Consider the following 21,775-nt stretch of genomic DNA (forward strand, 5'->3'; position numbering starts at 1 on the left):
TTGGTTCTTGTGGGGTGAGCAAAGGAGACCTGGGGTTTAGTCAATGCCTTGTGAAGACACATGGTGTCAAGCTAATTGATTTCTTAAAGAATTTACTCCACCTTTTCTTCCTCCTCAGACAGAAAAGAAATAAAACCCCCCCAAAAAACAGCCCTGCTACTAAATTATGTAGTTAACTGTAAAAAATCCTATTCACTGCAACTGTCTTTAGATCAGAAACTTTTCTGTGCCACTTCAGAGATCACTCATCCCAGAGCTGCCCTTCTTCTCCTATCTTTCTACACTCTCTGCCTACGTTCTCCTTCTCCTTAAGTACAAATGCTTCCAAAAATTTTTGAAATCTTTTTGGGTTTTTCTTTTTGTCAGTGATTTACCTGTGACCAGTTACACTCTAAGCACACTCACCTTTCTTATATTTTCAGTTTTAGGAAAAAAGTGGTAAATTTTCTGAAACAAGAAGTTAAAAAAAAAAAAATTACCTTTTTGTCCTAAACACTCTTCCTTCTCCTTGTAAAAGGTCTATTCTTCTTTTATGTAAGACCTTCAGTCATGTGCTTTCTTCTTGAGTGTTTATACACAACACCTAAAAGAGGGAGGCATTCATTTTGACTGGCGAATTTGATGCTACTAGAATACAAATAATACATCACAATTCTAAGAGTTGAACTACAGGAAAAATATATGGGATTTGTCTTAATTTTCAGTACAAAGGAATTTTATAAGTGTGGGATTAAAACTGATGTTGAGAGAGACAGATTTTGCAAAATCTGTGCTCTGTTACATTTATAGATCTTTACTGTTGGATATCTGTGACCCATTAAAGTGGTCACAGAGGCCAGCCTGCTTAGTAAATAGCAGCTGCATCCAAGTGCTTCAGTTGGCTGGGAAATGAAAGCATCCAAACTCTTGATTCAACCTTTTAGAAATACAGAATGCTGTGTGCCATTCACTCTTCCCTAGGGAGCTGGCCAGATTGTTTGCATGCACTGTAACACCACTACCTCTGGGGACCTAGAGCAGTAACTGTGCTAGTTCTGCTGTGCACTAATGCTGCTTGGCCTCCTTTCCAGGTACTCCTGTGTGCTAATTACAATATAAGATTAAATGAAGTAAAAGTTTCACAGAGAGATAAAATGTATTTGAGATACAACATCAAAGTATGGCTGAGGAGGATCGCTCCATGTCTTTTGGAGTGATTTATTTTGAATGATTCATCAATTAAAATTATTTCTGGGCCTTTTAGTTGTTTATTGTTGTTCTTGTTGTTATCATTATTAATACTATACTAACAGTAATGATGGTAATTTTGAAAAGCACCAAGAATTCTATACAAAAGAAATGTTTTTACTAACTATATACTGTTGCCTACTTGAGAGGTGGCTCTGTACCGTACCTGCAGCTATTTCTCTATCTCAAGACACATCACCTTTGAGCCAGTGTTTTAGAAAGCATTTGAGGACTACTATTTAAAACTTTTGTGATTCTGCATTTATTTGTCTGTTCATCACTTTATATGACAGATTAAAATAGCATTCAGTTTTTGCTATTGCTGTAGTCTAGATAAAAAAAAAACCAAAAAAACCAGAAAGACAAAGTTAAAATGCCAATAATAGTTAGATAAAGAGAAAGCAGGAAACACATCTTTAAAAATTAATTAATTAATTCAAATTCAGAAAAGCAATTTGGCTTCAGCCAGCTCTAGATATAGTCCTGTTACAATCCTTCCTAAATGACCCCCCAATTTTACTCAAACCATTTCATTTGCAATGCTGTTTTATTCTGGTCTTTCTAAAGACAGCTTTTCAGTCATGCTTTTCAGTCATTTTATGGTCTTTTTCTGCCTTTTATTATTAAAAAAAACCTTGGTATTGTACATCAAAGTGATGTTCTTGTCTAGTCTCCAAAAGTGATGTTTAACAAGTAATGCTCCTGCCTATCATGTCATCTTTGTGTTCAGTCTGTAACTTTGCTGAAAATCATGCAACTCATGTCTGATTTTTCAAGCTTACAATATATAATAGCCTATCTAAACCAAAGTCATTTTTTAATATATGAGGGTATTGCTGAGGAGGATAGTATAACTAATAAAATATGATGAGAGAATTAAATGGCAGTAAAAATTAAACCCAAATTTTTAATCATAGCTTTGGGACTCAAAATTACCTTCAGTGCCATTAGGAAGTTAATGATTTGCCCTTGTGGTGCGTTAAACTTGGCTGGCTGCCACATGCCCACCCAACTGATCTCACTTCTCTCTCTATAGGATGGGAGGGGAAATAAGATGAAAAAGCTTGTGGTCAAGATAAAAACTGGGAAATGATTTACCAGTTACCTTCATGGGGAAAACAGACTTAACTAGGAGTGAATTAAGTTTAGGATTGTGAGAAAAAAAAGTCAAAACTAAGAACAGCTTCTCTCAGTCTCCTTCTCCCCAGACCCAACTTTGTTCCTCTTTCTCAAGTCCTCTGTCTCATCTCCACCAGCCAAGTGTGGCACAGGGGGATGGGGAATGAGGGCTGCTCTCAGTTCATAGCAGTTCATCTTCCCCACTCCTTCCTCACACTTTTACCCTGCTCCAGTGTGGGGCCCCTTCCATGGATACAGTTTTTCATGAGGCTACCCAGTGTGGGCTCTTCTGTGGCTCTTCAAGATTTACTCCACATGGCTCTTTTCCACAGGGTACAGATTGCTTCAGTGTAGGTTCCCCATGAAATGCAGCTCCAGAAAACCTACTTCTGTACAGGATCTCCCCAGGCTGCAGCTGCTTCATGGGTTGAGCACCTGCTGCAGCCTGGGGACCTCCTTGGGTGCAGGTGGACACGTCCTGCAGGTGGATATTTGCTCCAACGTGATCCTCCACGAGATGCAAGGAGCCAGCCTGTGACACCATGGCCATCTGTAGGGGATTCTCTGCTCCAGCACCTGGAGAACATCTTCCCCTTCTTCTTCACCATGCTGACAGGCTGCAAGGCTGTTTCTTCCAGTTTTCTCTAAGTCCTCTCCCACAGCAGTTGCACTGTGGTTTTTCTGAAATGCATCCTTAAATAAGCTTTCCTAGGGACATGGCCCACTTGGCTGCTGAGCTCAGCTGTGTCCTGAGGTAGATCTATTGCAGCTGGAGCAGTCTGTCTGAGCTGGTCTCTTCTCCCACCTCTGCAGCCCTCTGCTGCTAACACTTTGCCATACAAATTGAATAAAGCCCTTTATTTTGCTTGGTTCTTCTAATGTACCTGCTCTTCTCCTAATCTCTCTGCTGTTTGACACAGGCTTAGGTTCTGCTATTTAATCTGTCTGTATCTCAGTTTCACTCCTGCTATTTCTCTGATGTTATCACCCTGTTTTTACACATGGCTATGAATAGTTTGTATAAAGATTGAACAAATGGAGGACAAAATCACAAGTATACTACAAATAAAGTAGGAGTAGCTTTGCCTTTCATATATTTTTTCTGGCTCGTTCATCCTTTGGTGTGTTAATTTAGAAATAGGGTTGATTTCTGAGGGTAAATGTTTAGACCTGGATTTAAATCATTTTTGTGATATTTTGTCATATTACTATTTGTGAGGAGTGGGGAAGTAGTTTTTCTGTTTCAGTTCCTCCTCTGCAAAATAGTACTTTTACACTTCACAGATGATGAGGTAAATGTATTACAGAGTGTGAAACACTTGGCTGCCTTTGGCTGAGGTCAGAGGCAAATACCTGAGCAGAAGATGGATGGCATTCTGTGTCAGAAAACTTCTAGTGGCAAAGTGCACCCCACTTAGTTTGGATGGATGGTTACTGAATTATTTTGTGTGCTGTATATGTCCCTATTGGATTGCTGGATTGGTTTCACAGACAGAGATAAATAAATCTGAATTTTCTTGCCTTTTTTTTTTCCCCTTGGTGAGGTTTCCCTTTAAAGAGGGTAGATGGCTCTATGAAAATAAAAAGTGGATTAAAGTGGTTATCAGATATTTGTATGAACACAATACCACTTTACTGGATGTTTGTATTTAGTGAATAAAAAAGGTGGTAATTTTTATAATGGTCAAATAGAGCAGCTGTTTTGAAGTCCAAACTGAATATTTATAAACTCTCTCCATGCCTGATTTAACTGATTTGAGCTTTCAAAGACTAATGTTTCATGGGAAATTGTGCTAGAATTGTAACCCATAATATTCCCATGTTCATAAAACATGCAAACACACATATGGTGCATATAGGGGCATTATCTTCATATAAACTAGATTTTGTTGACAAAAAGAAGATAGATAATTTAACAGATATATAATTTGCTGTCTTCATTGCAGTTTTATAAGAGACACTGTTACAAAAATGGGTATGACATTTGCATTTCTGTTTAATTGCTGTGGAGTGAACATAAAAAGATAAGAGAGCCAAGAGAGCTTATTAAAACTGAAATGAGGGCAAGTGATAAAAGAATGATATTTTAGTGGTGCTGCAGTCAGATCTGACACTTTCCCCACAAAAACAATCTTATTCAGGGATTTTTGGGTGAGGAGAGAGGATATAGGGATTATATAACAACTCTTTTTCTCTTCTGAGCTACACTTGATATACAGCATCTCTCCATGCCTGTATTTTAACTTGAGGGCTCAGTAGCCTTGGGGACACTGAGGAAAGTAATGTGACTTTTTCTCTGCACTGAAGTAGCTTACTTTTTCCTTTTTTCCCTCCACCTTTTGCTTTTCTTTTTATTTTTTTCTTACTTTTTTTTTTTTTTTTCTTTTTACCTTTTCCTTTTCTTTCCTGTGTGGGATTACACCATGTTGCATGTAGGGTGTCCTGAGCCTCTCCATGGCATGCCTCATAGCAACATCTCTGAATTTCAACCCATCCAATGAGATTTAAAAATTGAGAGTAAAGTTTGAAAATATTGAAGCCATGTTTCATAGTCTGAAATGTCAAGCATTGGGAAACACTAGTCTATACTAGGCATGTAAATGTCTTAAGTTCACAATGAAAAGTAAAGTATAATCATATAGCTAACAACTTAGTTATAATGTAAGTACACAGAAAGGCAGAGCTAAAGGTATAGAGTAATCATTTCAGTCGGGGACTTGATACAATTTGTTTTAATAATATAATTAAAGCAATGCTTTTATAAAGAAATTTGTAAAAATTCTCCTGGTTTTAAAACATTAACTATACATAAATGTGCATATGCATTAGGGACTTCCCTTTGCTTTCGAGTATCAAAAACCATCTTGCTGGCTGAAACCACCACTGATATTTTTACTTGAGACTTGAGTCTAGCTGTGCAGGGAGCTAGAGCAGGGAAGTGTCTTGGAGAAACAGGAGGGCTATCCCTCCTCTGGCTGGGCATTTCAGCAGATGGTGGCAAAATTCTGCTTTGTCAACAGAATAAGCCCAGTTCTGCCCAGTGCTCAGCACAGCCTTCAGTCACAAAGTAATGATGAGCTGTCACTGAGCTGCTACAGGAACAGAACTCCATTGCACAGCTTTTCCCCACCAAAAAAGAAATTCAATTCTGTTCTCTGCAGGGAGAGTCATAACTCCTGACATGAAGCTGTATTGCTTGCACAAATATGGAGAAAATCTGTTCAAATAAGTAAAATCTTCCCAATCCAGACTTGCTTTTGTGTCCAGTCTTGCTTCTCTGGAAATGGTAGCTTACGACAAATCTAAAAGGGATGAACATTCCCCTGAAATTCAAGAGTTTCTGGGACTATCTTATAAATAGTCACATAGCCTGAATTATTTCTAAGCCACTATAACTCCTGGATATGGCTTTGCCTTCAAGTACACATCTTGATGGAATAATTGTGTATGTTGATGCTCTGAAGGAAAAATACACACAAACTCACAATTTCTGGAATTAAGTCATCCTATTAGTTTGGTTTAGATCCATGGTATGAGCAGGAATAAGGAACAACCAAATATTTATTTCTACTGAATCTTTATCTTGCTGTCACAGATAAGATTCATGCGCTAATAGCACTTTTAGGTGCAAGGTTGGTTTTGGTTTTTTATGGGTTTTTTTGCATTTCCTGTATTTACTGGGAAAGAATAATATCATTAGCACGTATTGTGAAATATCTGAAAAACTAAAACAACCACACATGAATTCAGGAAATCTATTCTGATACTATTGTCCTATGAGTGTCTTTCACTGTGTGAAGGCAACTGGTTTTATAACTATTTTATTTTCAGATTTATAGACTGGGTTGTTTTCCTGCTAAAGGGATCCTGGAGTAACCCTGATGCTTATCAGAGCTATCGGACATCAAAATTGATGCTCACCTTACGCTGCAGTATATTTGAATATATTTTTGAGTTCTGGCTTTCTACATAAAACTTCCATGTTTCAGATATTTTGACTTTAGGAGAAATGAGCTAATTAATTTTCTGATTCAAATATACATAAAATGTAGAAAACTGCTATTTCTTATTCCACTTTTGATAGCATAGCTTTAGTTTCTGAGGCAATTAACATTTCAATGTACATACATGTATGCATTCAATTGACAATTGTAGTACAGTCATTTGAATTTTGTGACATGCTCAAAAATTATCTATTAAGAAAAGAATTTAACAAAATAACAGAAAAGTTGGTAAATTAATGTGAACCCTTAAAGAAGGTGCAAATAAATTCTTGAGGGCCAAATATTTTGTTGTCAACACATTTTATAATAACAATAATGATATTGTCACTAACACCAATGAGCAGGAAACTGCAACACGTTGAATGGGAAAATCTGCCTTTGTAGATTGAGGACTGTAGGGCTTCTACTATTGTTTTTAAAAGTATCAATATTATCTCATAAAATTCAACCTGCAGACGAAGGAAGCAGAATATAATATAGGGGCTTCAAAGTCATGTTCCTGGAAACATTTGTGTCGCATGAATGTCTTGCACAGTTTAAAAAAACACTTTCCTTGGATATTTTCTTTGGTGTACTAAAATTTGTGCTCTTGAAGACCTCAGTATTTCACTGTTGCTCTTCATGTTTCAGAAATTGGAAACTGAAATATTTATAAGTAATTTTTCTCCTCAAAAAAAAAAAAGGAAAAATTATACAGAAAGGATCAGTATTATGGAGTAGCATTTGCTGATGCACAATTACAATGAAAGATTTCCCATTACAAGCTTTGTTAAAAAACAAACAACTCCTAAGTGGCTCAGAAAAAAAAAAAAGCTTTTCTGATTTTTGTGTGCTTTCAGTCCCTCCTCACAGTACAGTTATTTTGGTGACACTTATAATCACTCCACCCATTTTATCTGACCTTTCTGATAGTATTTTATAATTCTTTTGTTTGTAGTAGCTCCAAAATGGATAGCTTAGGAGATAAATATTTCTGTTCCTTTCTCGAACACCAAAAAGAGAAAAAAAAAAGTTTTGGGAATATTTAGGATTTAAGGAAGTTATATTGGTACATTTTCCATATGTTCATAATTATTTATATACTTATGTAAACAAAATACTTACATAGTGTGGACAAAATCATGCTTGAAATATATTAGAATGGAGGTAAAATGGTAGGTAGAAGGAAATTAAAACTTCAGAGAAAAACCTGATAGAAGAAATGCTGCTGTAAAATTGAAGTTTAAGAAAATAGAAGTATTTCAAATTTTTTAGGAAGATGCAAAAACTGATTAGACATTTTGTGTACATTTGCTTTGGATTATAGAAAGTTTCAGAAAATCATTAGGAAACAGTATTACCAGAATATGAAGCATTCAAAAGCAGTTATGATTACACTCACAAACTGACTGCTCTTGCCACAACATGCTGCGATTTTGAAGTCTTTAGATTAAATAGCAAAGAAAGGACAGTGAATGCTTTATAAAAAAACAGTCTTAGAGAGAAACCTGATGGGATCTTTGCCAGGAGAGTGACTAAATGAGCAGAAGAGAGCATTTATAAAGAGAGGCAAGGAAAGACCCAGCTAGGAAAACAAGGGATACTGGGAAGAAATCTGTAACTTGTCAAGAATGTTACCCTGTAAGGTTTTTGAGAACTGTCTGATGGTCTTTGTTTTAAAATTAATATACTGATACCTTGTCTGCTATTTCACATCTAGTGCCAGGTTAGTCACACTCTTGTTTCCAAAGCTGATTGTGGAAAACACAAAGGCTCAATGAGAAGCAGAGATAGGTAACAAATCCCCATGACCTGTAAGCAGAAAATCACCCAATCACTTGGAGATGCTCCCTCCTGGAAAAGCTTTTAGATTGAAGAGTGTGTGGGGTTTCCTATGGGATTCAGAGATGAAAAGTGTATTTTGTTTATGCAAAAAATATTGCTGAATTATCTTTTGAAGTGATTCTGAGCATGGATCTTATTTAAGGGAAGGACCAGAGGTACAGAGAGACTAATATGCCAGAAGGAAATGGAGTAGAATATAAAAGGCAAGAGGATAGTAGGAGAAGGAGGTTAAATACTGTTCAGTGTACAGATGCTGATGGTAGGTACTCTAGTTTGAACTGTATAATATGTCCCATCTTCTCATTAAATGGCAGTTCATCTCTGTGGGTGTGCTCCCTCCACTGAGCAGGTGTGGGTGCAGGCTGGTGAGCTCTGAGCTGGCCTGGCTGGGGAGCAGGGTAAATGGTCTGAGGAGCAGCAGCTGCTGGGCACTGCAAACCTCATGTGCCAGCAGCTGGGGCAAGCAGTGATCCCAGGCCAGCTCCTGGGATGAGAGGCTAAAGCCAATTGCTGGAGGCACCCACACTGAGTGTTTGTGTGTGTGTATTCCACTAGCTGACTTCAACTTGACCATCTGGAGGGGAGGCACTGGGCTGGGTCAGCCCAGCAGTTCATTATTTCAGCAAGCACTGGGTGTCTGTGTGAGCAGCCCTGAGAGCTCGTGTGTGTGTGCCCACCTGTTGGGTACCTGTGCTCAGCCCAGCTGCTGGATGAACCTGGTGCTCATCCTGCAGCCTCTTCTCATCCCTCTGGCCAGTAGATTCACCTGATTCTAACAGAGACATGAAGAATATAAGCAGGAGTCATGTTGCTGAAAAAATGTCAAGAAAATAGCTATTTAATTCAAGTTGCCCTGAATATTAAAAAAATTGCAAATGGATATTAATTCATCTGTGAAAAAGTGTTTCATCAATACAGGAATTCACAGGTTCTCTTTGTTCTCTCCCCATATGATGAAAAAAAATGTGACTGAAATAGATTGCAGAAACAAAAATAAAAAGAAAATGTGGTACATAAATGACAAACTAGGTTATGTTTTCTACTCATAAATAGATTATATATTCATTCATTCTCTACCTATTGTAAAAACTGGTGGCAGTGTTTTGAGCCAAAGTGTATTTATAAATGGAATTGAACGTTTTTATGCAGCTATTCCTATATTTAGTTAGTGGTGAATTTGTGGGTGAAGCTAGGTGGCAAAGAACAGCAGATGATTAAGCTGGCAGCACCAACCCAGCTGGAAGCTGTGTCCAGCTACAAGCCAGAGTGGAGATTCTGCATTTCTGACAAACGGAGTGGACTTTTCTTTGACTCCACCACCAAGAAAAAGCATGTCTGAGAAATAGGTGTCTGCTACTGTCCCTCCTGCATCTGTGCTAAAAGGTGTTGTATAAAGACTGGCATATAAATGTTGCATTGTAGTCCAACTAAAAATGAAGTGACTTTCAATTATCTGAAATGTATTTAAACTTGTTTGGTTTACCTTTTATGTTTGAGGTATGAATTAAAATGTGTAAAGCAAACTTCATTTTTGTGAAATGAAAATAGTTTACACAAGCACACTTGATTTAGGTGAAATTATTTGAAACTTCTGTGTAGAAATGCTCTCATACATTCATATTGCTGCTGTTCATATAACTTTGGATTTTCATGTCGGGATGTTCTGGGTGATTCAGGCTTCTGAGGAAGACACATAGCAGCAAACTTGAAAACTAAATCAAGAAATGAAAATGTATAACTCTAGTGTCTGGCACCTGCCTGTGCCTTTTCCACACATGCAGTTTGGGCAGCCAGTGCTTCTGAAACCTTTCCATTTGTCACTTCAGAGTTGTTTACCTTGGTGCTAGATAATAATATGGGACAAACAATAGTATAATTTCATATACAGTAATTTCACGATTATAAGCCACACCATTTTGACTAAAATTTTGGTCCGAACCCAAAGTGCGGCTTATAATCAGGTGCGGCTTATATACAGACAAAGAACGAAAAGTTGCTGTTTTAGTTTGGAGGACAGGTATCTGCTGAGAAAGGCAGGAACTTCTCTTTGAAATGGAGAATGTAAACCCCCTCTCTCCAAATTATTATAATTTGGAAATCAAGGGGCTTTCAGGCAAAAATATGGAAATTAGGAATAACAGTTCTTTTCTAAGGAAATCAAAATAGAAATACAGTACTACAAAGAAACAAACTCCAAACCCTGACAGAGTACAACCTGACACCCCGTCAGGCAGGGTGTTGGTAGCAGTCCCATTAAATGGTGGTTGCAGTGACAGATGTGGCTGAGTTGGAGCAGTGCTCCTGTACAAGGTGCAGTTTCCCTCTGGAGGTCCAGTGGTGATGTGGAGAAATCCGGTTTTCCACTGGAGTCCAGTGGAGAAAGGGGCTCCCTTAGTGTCCCAAAACCTCTGTTTTTATCTTGGTAAGAAATGTTGGGCTCTTCCCCCTGGCTGGAGCAACTCCCAATGTGATGCAGTGATTTTATCAGTCCCACAGTGGGACTCAATGGCCATTAGCAGAAAATGACTGGCTGGAGGAAGGATGGGTTGTGAAAAGATAAAGAACAATGCCCTGTCTGGTTTCAATGGATGGCCCATTAGCAGATTATCTGCCATTGAGATAAGGATCACTGTCCCCACCCTCAACAGATGGTGATAGAACAGATACCTTTGATCACACTCTGTATTGTAACATGCGGCTTATAATCAGGTGCGGCTTATGTATGGACAAAAAACCAAAAAGTTGCTGAAACCCAGAAGTGCGGCTTATACTCAGTGCGGCTTATAATCGTGAAATTACTACTTGAAACTTGAATCACTGCTGAATTCTCAAATGCGTTGTGTTGTACTTAGGCTCAGACCCTGGAGATAGAAATGCAACATTAGGAGTGAGTGAAGGTCCACAGGTACTGGTTTTATACTGAGGAAAACATAAATTAATTTATTTGGGAATTCTGTAGAAGAAAGGAAATATTAATTCTTTAGCATGGAGTCACAACTCATGCTTTGAAAGCAAAGCAACAAAGAGTGTGTCCCTCTGGCTGTCCCAGCCTCTTCAATGAAGTATTTCCAAAGATCCTCAAGTAATGTTTACCTAAAATGGTTCACTGAGTTATTTTTTCTTCTCTGTAAAGATGATTATTTTCGACAATTTTTCTTGACTGTATGGACATAAAGATGGTGTTTAGTACATTTAAGGGCAGAAATGCAAACTGGGCAGAAGCTCTGGAGGCTGAACTGAGAATGCTTTCAACACTGGGCAGAGCTGGTAGCACAGGTGGGTGCAAGACCTTGCTCGCCCACATTTGTCTTCAGGAATGCTGCTGATATGAACATCGTGCAAATACTGGTTTATATTGCCTGAGCTTCCCTAACTCTCATCTTCAGCTACAGCCTGAAGGGTATCAGGATCACATTTTAGAGCTTAGAGTGAAATAAAAATATTTATTACATTGTTACAGATCACACTGAGGCAATTTTGGAAACTGTTTTGAGGTAAAGCTGTTCATATGAACACAGTCAAAAATGGTTAAGAGCTAAGTTTTCTGTGTCCTTAAGGTCCTCAAATGAAGGACAAATCCAAATTTTGTTATATCCCTTTAAGTATTGATTTGTTCCTTCAAATTCTACAGCCTTCGGAAATTCAGGACTTGCTCTGAGGTCTTCAGTCATATAAATTTCATAACAATTCCTGCACATTTCTAAATTTCTGCTTTAATAGCAGCAATAGCAGCTTTTCCAAAGACTGACTTTTCTGCAGAAAATTGCTACTTCCTTTTGAGTTCTGGCTCAATCTGCACACAGCAATGCTCTTACTGAGATGTCAAACTACTATCTTCCTTTTAATCCTGTGACTGGTAAGGAAGACTGACTGATATCTGCATTGTTTCTTCTTAAGAAAGTAGGTGTAAAACAAGTATAACTAAAACTGTCAGGGTTGGGTTTTTTTGGGGAGGGTGTCATTTGAATTTTTTGTGGGGAGAGTGGTTTAGTTTTTTGTTTCTAGGATTTATTTAGGTTTTTTAATTCAGAACTGTCATTAAATCCCATTAGAGAATTTTCAGCAGTCTGGAGAAGTGTCATCAGTGTGCTAGGAAACAGCCTTGAACCTAATAAATGTGATGATTTTTTTTTAATGTATTCCCATTTTTACTGGATATATAGTAGTTTCACGAATACAAGCCACACGGATTATAAGCCACACTTCCGGTGCCTCGACAATGTTGCTGTCTTTGTCAATAGATAAGCCGCACCCCGAATATTAGCCGCACTTTCGTTCGTCGCGAGAATCCGTGCGCAGCTTTCACAAATTGGCCAATTAGTAACAGGATCGCGGCATAGCGGGCTTTACTGGCTCGGGGCGGGGCCAAGAAGGCTCGGCCCGCTCATGGTTGCTGACGGGGCCGGCCGGGTGGTGCTGCAGCCGCCGCCGGGCTCACTGGCCCCCCTCTCCCGTCAGCACCGCCCCGCCGCTGCGTTTAGTCGCCCTGCCGGCGGGCCAGCCACTGCCGCCGCTGGCAGGCATGCCGGCCGCCTCGCCGCTGCGTTTACGTACTCGCCCTGCCGGCGGGCCAGCCACTGCCGCCGCTGGCAGGCATGCCGGCCGCCTCGCCGCTGCGTTTACGTACTCACCCTGCCGGCGGGCCAGCCACTGCCGCCGCTGGCAGGCATGCCGGCCGCCTCGCCGCTGCGTTCACGTACTCGCCCTGCCGGCGGGCCAGCTGCTGCCGCCGCTGCCAGGCTCGCCGGCCGCCCCCTCCCGTCTGCACCGCCGCCGCGTTTCCTCGCCCTGACCGGCACTGCAGGCCCCCGCACCGCCGGGCTCCCCCACGCTGCTGGCCCCGATTCTGCTGGGCTTCCCCCGCTGCCAGGCAGCCCCACCCGTCGGCCTTCCTGCTTCTGCCATGCTCCCCTGCACTGCTAGCCCCAGTTCTCCCGGGCTCCCCCGCCCTGCTGGCCCGGGCTCTGCCGCCCCCCCTGCCCCGCCCTGCTGGCTCAGGCTCTGCCGCCCGCCCCCACACTGCTGGCCCCGCCTCTGCCAGGCTTTCCCACCTCTGCCGGGGCCAGCCGGGCTCCAGCTTGGCTTGGGGCTGCCGCGGGCTCTCACTTCTGTGTTGGCAGCTTTTAGAATTTTGTTAATGTATTAGCCGCCCCGGAATATTGGCCGCACTTCCGGGTTTCCACCAAAATTTTGGTCAAATTGGTGCGGCTTGTATTCGTGAAATTACTGTATATGGGAAAGACTTATGGAGAGATTTTCAAGGGAATCTTATTCATGTGCAAATGTCATTCTTCTAATATTTATAACAAATGTTGTAATTGTCAGATATCTCTGTCCATATCTACCATTAATGAGTAATTTTTCTATTCAGAGTTAGCAACAGATAAATATCTAATCGTTCAGAAACAAGACAGATACCTTCCTGGGATATTTTTTATGCATCTGCTCGACAGTTGAACAGAAAATTAGCTTAGCATTTGAGACTGAATGACGGGATCTGTCTTTATCTGAGAACTGTTCGAGTTCTTTAAGCAAGAGAGAAGGGAGAAGCCATTTACCAGCACTGCATTTCAATGTTTTCAGTTTCAGTACTGTAAAAGAAGGCCAGTTGCATTTGCAAAAGGGATGATTTGGTGATAAAGACATTCCAGTATTTGTTGACCTTCTGAGTCATCAGGATGTAGTAACACTCAATTGTTCCTGAACACAGAAGCACAGTTGCTGGAGCAGCTCTGGAATATCATACAATAGACATAATTTTAAGGATCTCTACCTCAAAAAATGTCTGCATTTTTTCTAGTCATTCTCATCCCAACCCTATTTTTTTCTCTCCTTTTTATATAATACTTGGGAAAAGTATATTTTTGTTTAATGGTTCGCCTCCATCCCCTGTGAATGAAAAACCACCCGAGAAAACTGATGTTCCATGAAAAAAATGTATGCAGCTCTGAAGAAAAGGACTTGGGAGTTCTGGTGAAAGCCAGGTTGAACATGAACCAGCAATGTGCCCCTGCAGCAAAAAAAGGTGAATGATGAGCTGTAGTGCATTAGACAAAGTATTGTCAGCACACCAGGGGATGTGGCTTTTCCTCTTTAGTGGTGAGACCACTGGAGTACAGTGTCCAGTTCTGGACTCACTGGTGCAAGAGAAACACGGAGAGAGTCCAGTGAAGAAGTGTGAAGGTGATAAAGGAACTGGAGCGTCTGCTGTGAGCACAGGCTGAGAGAGCTGGGACTCTTTTTCCTGGAGAAGGCACAGGAGAATCTCACTGACAGATAAACATTTCTGAAGGGAGGCTGCCAACAGGATGGAGCCAGGCTCTTTTCAGTGTTGCCTGGTGACAGGACCAGAGGCAATGGGCACAAACTGGAACACAAAATATGCCATTTGAACATCAGGAAACACTTTGCACCATGAGGGCGTCTGAACCCTGGCACAGGTTGCCCAGGAAGGTTGTGGAGTCTCCATCCTTGGCGATATTCAAAAGTGAACATGCTCCTGGGCTAACAGATCTAAGTGGATCCTTGGTCACGGGGGTTGGACAAGGTGACATCCTTGTTTCCTTCTGATCTCAAACATTTTGTGATTCTGTGATTCTATAAATGAAAGAAATGGGAGGAATAATACGACTCTATCAGCTTGTAATTTTAAAAGAACCATTTCTGCTATTCTGGCATATGGTGCTATGGGTATAAAAATTACTCTTCTTCAGGATCATTGGTTCCCAAGAAAAAGCAAGTGCCATCGTGTCCTGGATTATGAGGACATAGTATACCTAGAGGCATTTCATGCTATGGTGTTATCTCCCTACTGCAGTTTGTTGAAAGCTAAAGGGATTTTCATCTGTAAGGGTACACTTTTGCACAGCTCTTCATACTTCTGTTTCCTCTGGGAATATACATTGATCTGCTGCAGCAAAAACATTTAGTATCATTCTGACACATCTCCATTCTACCACTTTATGACTCACTGGCCCAAAATTTCTTCACTAATGATCCTAAGAAGCCTTACTGAAATGAGTAGCTAATTTAGCATTAATTTGTAACTAGCACTAAAATATCAAATGTGCAATTAAATTCAGACTAGTGGCAATCCATATTTTACTCACCCTATATGCCCTGTGCAGTACAATGCTTTTTTGATTTATTGCTATCCTTTTCAACTACCTGTAACATTTTAACCTGCAATCCATAAGTGCTATTCTCTGAATTCCCCATACCATATATTTTAATAAAAAGTTATTTTTTAAATTGAAATTTTCTCATACTAAATAATATGTAGGTATACTATGAATGTGCTTTTAAAATTTTTATATAGTAACTCTCTTGAATCACATACCTCTAGTATAAGTTTTACAATTATTGGAATCCCCAACATTCCCATATCACTGGTTCAAAGACATGTATGTTTAGACATATAGACACATTTTCTCTGTAAGAAATCTTTAACTTCCAATAAAATTATTTAGATTTATATGCATACACTTTAAGAGTACAGACAGAGTTGCATTATAGGAATATTTTTATATACCTGTCCAGTAAGATTATGGATTTTTTTTTTTTTTACGTATATGAAAGGAAACTTTAATGTGAAAGAAAATGTTTGATAGGGAAATTAGTTAATTTTATGCAATTTTGCCTTCCATGTAATTACCAGTACAATTTCATAATTAAGGTTATTGTCATAATTTTGTTTGAGTAATTTGTACTATGAAAGTGAAATTTTATTAAAATGTAGAAATCAATATCAGATTGAAGTTTCACTTTGATTTTTAAAAAGAGAGACATCATAAAGAAAAATCAGTAACATAAAAATTTACACATATGTCCTAGTTTGCCCAGAAAAGAAACTTTAGGGTATTATAAGGGTGTGAAAATTAAATTATCTTTGTAAAGGTTGATTTTTATTTAATTTTTATGGTTCAGGACATCAATAAAAGGCCTTTCACTTGAGTCACTAGCTCCCTCTTACAAAAGGAAAGCATTATTCTGATGCAGTTAGCTTTTGCATTTTGACGTTGTCTTTTGACAGGTGTGGAGTGATGGGGAAACTCAGGATGGCAGTGCGTACCACTCGTGTCAGGAAAAGATAAAATGTGAAGGTTTGGCTTCCAAGGACGGAAACTGGCATTAAAACTAAACAATATTTTCTGGTGCGTCTAACTCAAACCTATTGAAACAAGTATCTTGTGGAGTATTGATATTCAAGCAGTCCTGGAGGCTCGTGTGCACTGGGTTATTTCATAGTATCATGCACATAATTAGATGACCCTTGAGGGAAGAGATCAGTGCTTATGTAATTCAATTGAGGTCAAAAGCAGTTTCCAAACTGGGTTGGCCCCCCAGGGTATGGAAGTAGGAGATAATTTCTAAGGCACAGAGGAAAATTTCCAGCTGGTTTCTGTCCATCTCCCTCCACTTTTCTTCAGGTTTTCCCCATACCTGATGCACTGTCCCAGCACTTGCAGCTCTGTTGGCTCTGGAAGCTTTATGGAAAAGGCAATCTGTGATTCCAGATAACAGAAGCAGCGACTGTGGGAGTCCGCTATTCCAGAGCTTGGGGGAAAAAAAGCAAACCACAAAACCAAATAACAAACAGAACCCAAATCCAATAAAAGGAAACCCTGCATATGAAATTTGTGAACTGCTGTCCTGAATGGATGCTCCAGTGTCCTGCTGGGGCATCATATCCTGCCCCCAAGGGGACCTCAGTGCCCAGGACTAACCCTGGCTGATCCATGGTACCCCAGCCTTCCTCCCTCACCGTGTGCCAAGGTCCCAGGAGTGTCCTCAAAAAACCCTGCTACTATGTAGAGGCTTTTAAAAAAAATGTGTGAAAGTTTAAAAGCTCACAAAGAGCCTTTGGAGCCACAGGCCAAGAGCACGAGTAGATTATCAATAACGAGTTTTTGTTTCTGTCTTGAATGAATTCTTTTCTCTCCAGATTTCAGGCATCCAAATAACTGCAACAGAAGTTACTTGGACTGAAAAAGGACAAAATTGTGTCTGCAAAATCATGAAAAAACTAATTAATGAGTCAACAAAAGTTTGCCCCAGAAATGTGGTGGACCATTTATAGAGAGTAGATGTGGACACAGTGACTAGGTTCACTTACTAAAATTTAAAATAAAAGAGAAAAAAAAAAGATTTTTCTCTGTCTTTCTTTAAATGTCCAGTCCTGAAGGAGTTGGAAATAAAGTTACTTTTCCAACTCAGTCGGAAATAAAGTTATTTTCCAACTTTGTATGATGAGGAGAAACATAAGAGAGATTTCCTGACTTCCTGTTTTCTCTCCAGTTTGTTTACCCTGGTAAACAGCATAATGGCAAAGCACCAGAGTGGACAAGTGACAGGAAGAGTCCCACTTTTCCTTCTGTCATGAATAGCGAGGGTGAGAGAAGCTGCCTGGACAGTACTGAGCTGTAGAAATCCATCACTGAGCTCTCTCTGGTGAGGCTGGAGACTGACAATTACCAGAGGTCTTTTTCTGAGGAAAAAAGCAAAGTTTTGAAAGCATAAACCCATGTAACCCATTTTAGACATGTATTTGTAAAAAAGACATGCTTTAAGGGCTTAATTTTCAAAGCAACTCCTTTAAATGTAAATTGGAATATTGCAAAAGCTAAAGTTTAGAGAAGTTATTCTTGTTCTGGGTCTGTTCTCTTGTCTGTTCCCCCTTTTGTCTACTCTTCTCCTTTTCTCTCTAACAAATTACCTGTCCATTTAACTTTGTTTTATGATAAATTTTATTTAAATTGATTTGTTGTCTTAAATAAAAAATACCAAACAGCATTTATCTTCCTGTTTTGTATTTTGTACTTTTAGATCTCATTATTTTAGCACTTGAAAATCTACTGAATAACAGATGAAAATGAAAACATTTATATGTACAAAAAGTTTCTAGCTAATTTTATACTTGTGAATATTTGTGACTGGTAGATTAGGGAAAAATTAATTTGATAATTTGACACCTCTTCTTATCACCACGTTCAGGAAAAAAACAAAGGCAAACAAGAAAACAAAAGAAACACCCCAAAGATATCATCTGACAAGTGAGCTAAAGCACAGTTAGTTTAGCTAATACCAGTTTTTAAAATCCCTTACACTCATGCCATGGGGGCTTTTTGCTTGTTTCATTTGTTTCTTATCTGGTCCCTCTAGTAAGACACATATGGAAAACTTTCTTACTTCTAGCACAGGAGCATTTTTTACCCTCTGCAGTATGTGCATGCTCCAGAGATCTCCTCTCCCTGATACTTTTTCTGTTGCCCCAGAGGTTTTACATCTGCTATATCACTCATGCTCTAGCTGCAATCAGCAAACTCACCCCCTATTCTTTTTGTTCATGCCTACCTGGGGACTATTTAATTTTCTTTCTCTCTTTCTGTACTGTGAGCCCATTATCTTGGTTTTCTTACCTCATACTCTTTGTGTTGCTCTGCCTTCTGTACCTGCCTCTTTGTTTCATCCCAACAGCCTTGGTTTCTGACACAGAGCATGATATGAGTTAGATTGATAGCACAGTAAGTATTTAGAATTGAAATAAGCAACTCTGTGTCACCAGTGGGCATCTGGAACTGTAGGGGTTTTTTATAATACTTTGAGCTTTTAAAAGAAAATTCTGTTAGGGAATTCAGCTGATAAAAATCTACCCAAATTTTTTCAGTACCTTGTATCTGACAGTTTAGAAAGATCCACTTCAAACAATGAATTTAAACATTCTGAAATATTTCCAAAATGCTTCTGTTATGGAGCAGGAAGCCTTAGCTGCATCTGCTAAAGGATCTGCTGTTGCGATGGAAACTTGGATGTGCCTCAGACAGAATTCTGTCTCTGGCAATTGACATTGCCACTGTTGCAGAACAGAGTTCTTCAGTACATCAAAACATTTATTCATAATTTTTGCAAAATTCACTCCAAATACTGAAGGATGCCTATGCAAAAATTTTACTAACCTTGCTTCTTCAGAGACTGGGAAGACAATAAAATATCCTCCCTTTTTTTTTCACCTGCCATGTCCTTCTAGAAATATTTAAATAATGAGGTTCAGTAACATGAACAAAACAGGATGCTTAAACACACAGGAAGGAATGAAAGAGAATATTTAAATGTGAAAATGTTATAGCCAAACAGCTCCCTATATACTGCTCCCTGTCATCCAATAATAGGACACTCTCATCTACTTAGTTTTCTCTTAAACCTGAGTTTGTTGAATTGTTCAGAATGAGTCTTTCAAGAACAAAGAAAAAGCATTTTACCAATTTGGAAAAAAAGAATTAAAGTAATTTCACAATTATAAGCCACACCATTTTGACTAAAATTTTGGTCCGAACCTGGAAGTGCGGCTTATAATCAGGTGCAGCTAATGTAAGGATGAAGTTCAGAAATTTGCCAACATGGAAGTACGAGCCTGCAGCAGCCCCGAGCCGAGCTAGAGCCCCCCCGGCCCCGGTGGCGAGGCAGTTGTGAGCTGAGCCTGTATGGCCCTGAGCCAAGCCAGTAAACCCCACTATCCCGCGATTCTGTTACTAATTGGCAACTTTGTGAAAGTTGCACGCGGGTCCTCACTGCAAACAAAAGTGCGGTTTATAATCCTGTGTGGTTTATATATGGACAAAGGACAAAACGTTGCCGACACCTGGACGTGGGGCTTATAATCAGGTGCAGTTTATAATCATGAAATTACTGTAAGTGAATTTTTATATTTTCAAGACACACGATAAACAGATAAATAAAATATTTCAAGTAACTACTTAATTGAGAAATAATTTACATTAGTGAAAAAATGTTCTTTAAAATGTGAGTGATTTTCAGTTGCATGTACAGGTAAGAATGGGAATTGGCACTTTACCAAGTTAAATGCAGCAAGAGTGATTCATATTCAGTGGATCCTTTCTTTGATTTGCATAAAGCTTAAACAATTTTATTTGCGTTATACTACCAGATTCTCAAACATGGTAACAAATTATACTTACCTTTTCATTATAAGGAAACAATATTGTGTTTGTTTTCCTCATAAGTCCACAAATTAGACCAACAGCTAAGGATCATTCTGTTCAAAAATTTACATTTCTAAGACTACTCTCTAATTTAAAAGTTACATTTTCTGTAGAAAATTGGATTCTAGATTTCTTCAAATTAAGTTTTCTTATTTTTTATCCTTAAGCATTTATAACCCCACTTATTGAACAGAAAAAGACAACAGATATTAAGAAATTGATCCCTGAGATTCTACCATTTCTGAAATACACAAGTTCACTATAATTAAGCAATCAGCTCAGAGAGGATGAGAATGGTGATAAGGAGGTGAGTGTTTCCTCAGTGCTCTCTGCAGGATCCTCTGTCAGGCCAGGGGTAAAATGCATTTACAGAACAGTAGGAGGGAAATCTTACACCATCACAGTGTGCTCCTGGGGAGTACTCAACTTTATACACTCATTTGCTCCCCACCTGGAATCTCAAATGAAAAAAAAAAAAAAAAATCAAACAGTTTTGTCTTTTTTGCCTGATTGAATCCCATAGTGGAATGTGGAAAGGCAGACAAAGTTCCCTGGTCTCTGGCTGCCTCACTTATCAACATCCGGCAGCAGATGTAGTAACAAGTTTCCAGAGAGAGCACAAGCTCACAAAGTCTGTAGATAACGCAGAACATTTTGTCCTTGGAGCATGGGCATTGAAGGCTGCGGTCAACAATCTGGCAGTGCCTGAGGTTGAAACATCCTTCACTCTAGAATTAATTACAAGATTCTTTTTAATTAACTACTGTAAAATGTTGCCATTCCAGTTTAATGCATGCTCAGCACTGATGAATAGGTGGCTCTAGGTGTGTTGCTTGAGTTCCAATTTATTTGACTTTTCTTTCTATTTTTATTGTGTTACAGAAACTCAACTTACTGTATGAAAGTGTCCATTTCGCTGACGGTGGGTGAAAATGACACTGGACTCTGCTACAATTCAAAGATGAAATATTTTGAAAAAGCTGAACTTAGCAAAAGCAAGGAAATCTCATGTCCTGAAATTGAGGATTTTTTATTTCCATTTAGGGAGCCTGAAATTCTGTGGTATAAGGTAAGGAATGCAAGAGATTTATACCTTCAAATATATATTAAGCAATGCTCTTCTGGTTCTCTTGATCTAAATGTTTTATGAAGCTTGGGTTGTTTTTAATTCTATCAAGAAAAGACAACAGAACCAATAGTAGAAAAAAATGAACTAATTGAGAAATGCAAATGCTTCCTTCAGTGAACTGTGTGAGGTATTTATGTATGCTTTACCTGAATAAACAGCTTCATTTTGTAGGATAAAATTCAGCAAATACTACCAAAACTTCAGTTTCTACATATATACTTAAGGTTATATTTGCAAATATAATTTGTTTTTTATCAATAACTTTATTTCAATATTCTATTTCTAGATCATTACTTAAGGGCCAAGTTCTTGCAAGTAGTGTTGCCTGTGGGCAGTGCAGTAGAATTAATTATGGTATATCAGACTGTACTACCTAAAAAGTACAATTTTGTGGCCTGGAAAGATAGTGTCAAAATTGATGGATAGCATATCTAACATAGAAATGTAGAAATGTAGCCAACTATTTCTTGGAT

The 21,775-nt window shown here is 39.0% G+C and overlaps 1 protein-coding gene across 4 annotated transcripts in view; it reads left to right on the top strand.

Moving 5' to 3' along the window:
* IL1RAPL1 (interleukin 1 receptor accessory protein like 1) overlaps window positions 1-21,775 on the top strand; it is a 695,023-nt gene that overhangs the window by 403,430 nt on the left and 269,818 nt on the right. For 3 of the 4 annotated variants that reach the window (XM_033052373.1, XM_033052374.1, XM_033052375.1), the window contains exon 4: window positions 21,056-21,242. In XM_033052373.1, coding sequence (XP_032908264.1) covers window positions 21,056-21,242 — 187 coding nt within the window. Of the gene's footprint in view, window positions 1-16,206; window positions 16,328-21,055; window positions 21,243-21,775 lie in introns of all 4 variants that reach the window. The other variant, XM_033052376.1, reaches the window with a different exon arrangement.

The sequence above is a fragment of the Catharus ustulatus genome, chromosome 2, assembly GCF_009819885.2.
Source record: "Catharus ustulatus isolate bCatUst1 chromosome 2, bCatUst1.pri.v2, whole genome shotgun sequence".
NCBI lineage: Eukaryota > Metazoa > Chordata > Aves > Passeriformes > Turdidae > Catharus > Catharus ustulatus.